This window comes from Abramis brama, assembly GCF_963993115.1.
Source record: "Abramis brama genome assembly, chromosome: 7".
Classification (NCBI taxonomy): Eukaryota; Metazoa; Chordata; class Actinopteri; order Cypriniformes; family Leuciscidae; genus Abramis; species Abramis brama.
The window spans coordinates 31428920-31435399 of record NC_139969.1 but is presented as its reverse complement, the minus strand read 5'-3'; the positions used below and the strand labels follow the sequence as shown (position 1 = coordinate 31435399).

At 37.4% G+C, this 6480-nt stretch overlaps 1 protein-coding gene across 2 annotated transcripts in view; it reads right to left on the bottom strand.

Annotated features, from left to right (window-relative positions):
* Window positions 1-249: 249 nt before the first annotated feature.
* The window catches only part of egfra (epidermal growth factor receptor a (erythroblastic leukemia viral (v-erb-b) oncogene homolog, avian)), a 69514-nt gene continuing 63283 nt past the window's right edge, over window positions 250-6480 (bottom strand). The window contains exons 26-28 of one of the 2 annotated variants that reach the window (XM_084119208.1): window positions 6306-6344; window positions 5583-5685; window positions 250-1996 (exon numbers count right to left, since the gene is read on the bottom strand). In XM_084119208.1, the coding sequence (XP_083975334.1) occupies window positions 1638-1996; window positions 5583-5685; window positions 6306-6344 (501 nt within the window). In that variant the 3' untranslated portion in view covers window positions 250-1637. The remainder of the gene's footprint in view (window positions 1997-5582; window positions 5686-6305; window positions 6345-6480) is intronic. The other variant, XM_084119209.1, reaches the window with a different exon arrangement.

Here is a 6480-nt window from a genome sequence, read left to right as displayed (position 1 = left end):
TTTACTTCTTATATAACAAAAGCCAAGAGGAAACCATATTTTGAGAGCAAATGCGAATGTTTTCAAAAGAATGATCAAAAGCTAAAAGGACAGTGACTTTAAGATATCCAACCACTTTTCTTTGATTTGTGCAACATCATAAAGATCATGATATGTTCTGACTGTGAGATATGTGATTCACTTAGTTAATATTAATAAAGCCAAGCGGGGTACAGGAGGGTGAAAACACATGGACGAACAAACAGAAATGGAATATATGAGTGACCGCATATGAGTGTTTTTTTATGACAATGGATAAAATACTCTATTAGATACAATAATGCAAATGTCAGCCTTATATTACAGTTCTGTACATGTACCAGTCATATTTTGGGCCTTTGGACGAGGCTGATTCTGTCCATACACAGATCATCGTCGTAGCCCTGTCCACACAGCCAACGTTTCCAGCAAAACATAACAGTTAAATGTAGAATTTAACTCTATTATGACTTTCATTCACAGCAGAGAGGCATTAAACCGCCTCTGAGTTCAGCTTACACACAGTGTCCAACAGAAAGTATCTGCACACTTGAGTCACTATTAAAAAAAAATGATGCATTAGCCTATACAGCATAATATCAACACAAGGGACATTTAAATAAATATATCACAAATACAGGTTTTTCAAATATAAAGGAGTAGGTTTGGAGCTGGTAAGATTTTTTAAATGTTTTTAACAGAAGTCTGCATTTATTTGATCAAAATACAGTAAAAACATCAATATTGTGAAATAGTATTACAATTTAAAATGTACTGTTTTCTATTTGTATATATTTTAGACTGTAGTTTATTCATGTTTATTCACATGATCCTTCAGAAATCATTCTAATATTTCTTATTATATATATATATATATATATATATATATATATATATATATAACCGTTTCAGGTTTCTGATGAATAGAAAGTTCAAAAGAACATTATCTGAAACAAATGTCAAATCATTTTTAATGCAGCCTTGCTGAATAGAAAAATGTATTTGTTTAATAAAAAATCTTACTGACCCCAAACCTTTGAACAATAGTGTGTGCATGTCATTCAAAATAAGGACAAAAAGTATTGGATACTCCACGATTAGCTCACGTTCAGTTTTTGTTTGCTTGGTTTGGTATTTTTCATCTATAATGCAATGAAATTCAGACATGTGACTTCAGTGTCCAAACACTTTCTGGGGCCACTGCCAAGTTTTATGATTACAGACACTATTGAGCCCGGTAATTTGTTTGCTCATTAAAAACATTATCGACTAGCCTGAAACCAGATTACTTAAAAGCAAGTTTTAAGCATGTGTGTCGACAAGCTTGTTCCATGATATGCCATTTCAGCACACCAGCATGTTTCTACTGGCATCCACAGATTCAAGTCCTGTTGTCGTTCATAGTCTCTTGTGAGATTTGGAGAGAGCCACAGTCGATCAAGTCCAGCTCAGAACGAAACAAGCACATTTGAAAGGAAGGTTTTCAAGGTTATGAAAAGCTTGTTCTGTCCTTGACTCAGCGATATGTTTGCCTGTGTATCCACTATAAATAGATGTCCTTCCACCTTTTACCTACTGAAAAGTGGCTCATTTTAACAGTTGCTCTTCTCCAGAATGTGCTAGTGCACTTCCAGCCCCATGTATTCTGCGTTTTCCGCAGCCGGCAAGTGGCCGTTGGTGTGTGTTTTGAGCTCCAGCGGGCAGAAGTCCTGCTGGTAGTCTGGGTTGTTAATGCTGTTCTGGGGGTTGAAGCCCCGCATGCTGAAGAAGGGCTGGCTTGAGAGGAGCTGCGTGTGGGACGTGTTCAGATACTCCGGTGGGGCGGCAGCAGCAGCAGGGCTTTTAAAGCAGTTGAGGTACTCTTCCTCAGTTTCGTCCAGCGCTGATGAAGTGTGCGGAAGCGTGCGGGGGGGTCCTGGGTGTTGGTAAATTGGGTTGTTCATTTTGGACATCAGTGAGTCGTTCTGGTTCATATATTCTGGGAAAGAGGACAACATGGGTTAAATAAACATTTTATTCTGCCAATTATTTTAATTTAAATTATTCTCTCAGTTTATTAAGATGTAAATCTGCATCTACATACAAAATACCTTAAGGGGATTAGCATCTATTAAAGCAATGCTTACCCCCATGATGTTCCAAACCTATGGAGCCCCTTTAGGGACATGGTGATGGGAAAGAATATGAGATGGGAGGAAAAATTGTTTTCCTATGATTTTGCATTTTCTCTTGCAAAATGTTTACGCAACTTTTGTGAATAAATACAAAGTTTCTCGGGGGAAAGTAAAACTTTTACGAATGAATGCAAAGTTTTTCGGGGAATGCAAAACATTTGAGAATTTGACTCAAAGTTTCTCAGGGGAATGCAAAACATTTGCAAACGAACGCAAAGTTTCTCAGGGGAACGCAAAATATTTGAGAATTTGACTCAAAGTTACTCAGGGGAACGCAAAACTTTTGAGATTTTGACTCAAAGTTTCTCAGGGGAACGCAAAACTTTTGAGATTTTGACTCAAAGTTTTTCGGGGAATGCAAAACATTTGAGAATTTGACTCAAAGTTTCTCAGGGGAACGCAAAACATTTGCAAACGAACGCCAAGTTTCTCAGGGGAACGCAAAACATTTGAGATTTTGACTCAAAGTTTCTCAGGGGGAACACAAAACATATGCAAATGAATGCAAAATTTCTCGGGGGAAGGCAAAACATTTGAGAATTTGACTCAAAGTTTCTCAGGCGGAACACAAAACATGCAAACGAACGCAAAGTTTCTCAGGGGAACGCAAAACATTTGAGAATTTGACTCAACGTTTCTCAGGCGGAACACAAAACATGCAAACGAACGCAAAGTTTCTCAGGGGGAACGCAAAACATTTGCAAACGAACGCCAAGTTTCTCAGGGGAACGCAAAACATTTGAGAATTTGACTCAAAAGTTTCTCAGGGGAACGCAAAACTTTTGAGATTTTGACTCAAAGTTTCTCAGGGGAACGCAAAACTTTTGAGATTTTGACTCAAAGTTTTTCAGGGGGAACACAAAACATATGCAAATTAATGCAAAATTTCTCGGGGGAAGGCAAAACATTTGAGAATTTGACTCAAAGTTTCTCAGGCGGAACACAAAACATGCAAACGAATGCAAAGTTTCTCGGGGGAACGCAAAACATTTGAGAATTTGACTCAACGTTTCTCAGGCGGAACACAAAACATGCAAACGAACGCAAAGTTTCTCAGGGGGAACGCAAAACATTTGCAAACGAACGCCAAGTTTCTCAGGGGAACGCAAAACATTTGAGAATTTGACTCAAAAGTTTCTCAGGGGAACGCAAAACTTTTGAGATTTTGACTCAAAGTTTCTCAGGGGAACGCAAAACTTTTGAGATTTTGACTCAAAGTTTCTCAGGGGAACGCAAAACTTTTGAGATTTTGACTCAAAGTTTTTCAGGGGGAACACAAAACATATGCAAATTAATGCAAAATTTCTCGGGGGAAGGCAAAACATTTGAGAATTTGACTCAAAGTTTCTCAGGCGGAACACAAAACATGCAAACGAATGCAAAGTTTCTCGGGGGAACGCAAAACATTTGAGAATTTGACTCAAAGTTTCTCAGGGGAACGCAAAACTTTTGCAAATGAACGCAAAGTTTCTCGGGGGAACGCAACACTTTTGAGAATTTGACTCAAAGTTTCTCAGGGGAACGCAAAACTTTTGCAAACAAATGCAAAGTTTCTCGGGGGAACACAAAACATTTGAGAATTTGACTCAAAGTTACTTGGGGGAACACAAAACTTTTGAGATTTTGACTCAAAGTTTCTCAGGGGAACGCAAAACTTTTGAGATTTTGACTCAAAGTTTCTCAGGGGGAACGCAAAACATTTGCAAGCGAACGCAAAGTTTCTCGGGGGAATGCAAAACATTTGAGAATTTGACTCAAAGTTACTCGGGGGAACACAAAACTTTTGAGATTTTGACTCAAAGTTTCTCAGGGGAACGCAAAACTTTTGCAAATGAACGCAAAGTTTCTCGGGGGAACGCAACACTTGAGAATTTGACTCAAAGTTTCTCAGGGGAATGCAAAACTTTTGCAAACAAATGCAAAGTTTCTCGGGGGAACACAAAACATTTGAGAATTTGACTCAAAGTTACTCAGGAGAACGCAAAACTTTTGAGATTTTGACTCAAAGTTTCACAGGGGAACGCAAAACTTGAGATTTTGACTCAAAGTTTCTCAGGGGGAACGCAAAACATTTGCAAGCGAACGCAAAGTTTCTCGGGGGAATGCAAAACATTTGAGAATTTGACTCAAAGTTACTCGGGGGAACACAAAACTTTTGAGATTTTGACTCAAAGTTTCTCAGGGGAACGCAAAACTTTTGAGATTTTGACTCAAAGTTTCTCAGGGGAACGCAAAACTTTTGCAAATGAACGCAAAGTTTCTCGGGGGAACGCAACACTTTTGAGAATTTGACTCAAAGTTTCTCAGGGGAATGCAAAACTTTTGCAAACAAATGCAAAGTTTCTCGGGGGAACACAAAACATTTGAGAATTTGACTCAAAGTTACTCAGGAGAACGCAAAACTTTTGAGATTTTGACTCAAAGTTTCACAGGGGAACGCAAAACTTTTGAGATTTTGACTCAAAGTTTCTCAGGGGGAACGCAAAACATTTGCAAGCGAACGCAAAGTTTCTCGGGGGAATGCAAAACATTTGAGAATTTGACTCAAAGTTTCTCAGGGGAACGCAAAACTTTTGAGATTTTGACTCAAAGTTTCTCAGGGGGAACGAAAACATTTGAGAATTTGACTCAAAGTTTCTCAGGGGGAACACAAAACATATGCAAATGAATGCAAAGTTTCTCGGGGGAATGCAAAACTTTTGAGATTTTGACTCAAAGTTTTCAGGGGGAACACAAAACATATGCAAATGAATGCAAAGTTTCTCGGGGGAATGCAAAACTTTTGAGAACGAACACAAAGTTTCTCCAGGAACACAAAACTTTTGAGAATTAACTCAAAGTTTCTTGGGCAAGTGCAAAGTGCAACGGATGCAAAAACATTAAAATCCCATCTCATATTTTTTCCATGACCATGTCACTGTAGAGGTTCCATATAAACCTGTATGACTTCCTTTCTTCCATGAAAAAAAAGGATATATTTTGATAAATGTTTGCTACGTAACTGTTTACAATGGAACAATTTGAATACGCTGAGATTTGAATGCTATACTGGAAGTTATTTTATTGAAAAGAGACTTAAATTTCAAGATGTTCCTAAAGCACAGACTTGGAATACAGCCCACAAGTAGTGTGACCTGCTATGTGAATTTCATTCTATAGGAAAAAAGCAGTGTGAATATTCTCAAAATATATCCTTTTGTGCTCCATTAAAAAAAAAAAATCATTTCATTTTTGGGTGAACTGATCCTTTAAGAGTACAACATCATATATACCACAATAATGTAAGACCAAGACTGACCAACAGAGGTGCTCATTTCACCATAAACTAAAAAGTGTATTTTTTTTATATCTTTTTGGTCCTCATTCAGCATTTAATTTTAAGAGACTGACCATTCCAACCTGGGGCGGGCTGGAAGTCTCCCTCGAGGAACCGTTCTGTCGGGTCTGGGATGTAACGCAGAACCATGCTGTTCTCCCTTGCCGGCAAACCATTCTGAGAGAAAGTAAACGTGTATTAGTGTCATTATGGTTAAACCGGTTTCATTTCCTGTAATTAACAATAGGTGACTGCTTATAGAAGACTGCAAAAGCACAGCTGTGGACAGTTGCGTAATAAGTGGACCTTTTGTCCTGCATTTCATTTTTATATTGCAGGTGTTTCTTTACACATTTTTTTTGTTCCATGGGTTGATTTTTATTAAAAATGCCATTGTTTTTCAATCCCAAATATGAAAATAAATCATAAACACACTAAGGTTTAAAACTATGATCATTTAAACATACCATGAAAATATTTCTTTATAGACATTTTTGCACAAATTATTGCCCTCAGCGTTGGCATCATTTCTAAACAAATCTGATTTCCAGGACATCTCAAATGATCCATTGTGAACATTCTTTGGTTGAACTATATGTTCCAAAAGTCCAGATGGGCAAAAGTGTCCAAGTTAACAGGACGGTTTATTAAAATTAAAATTGAAATGCACGTTATAATCACTGTGAACTGCTACAATCTTAAAATCTATTAAATACATTCTCTATTTATATTTTTCTTTTGATGGTGCAAGCTAGCAATACGACACAGTGTCTTGATGTCTGACATGAGTAACTTACCCCGTTTCTGTGACAGTTCCCAATACTGCTGTTGAGACTCTGAAACAAAATAAAAGCAGTTATGTATTTAGTGTCAACCTCTAAAAAGCAAGTATATATTTGTAACAAACCAAATAGATTTATCAAACAAAATGTCTTTGCTAGTTTTTTAATAAAAAGTGAAAATGAGTATTGG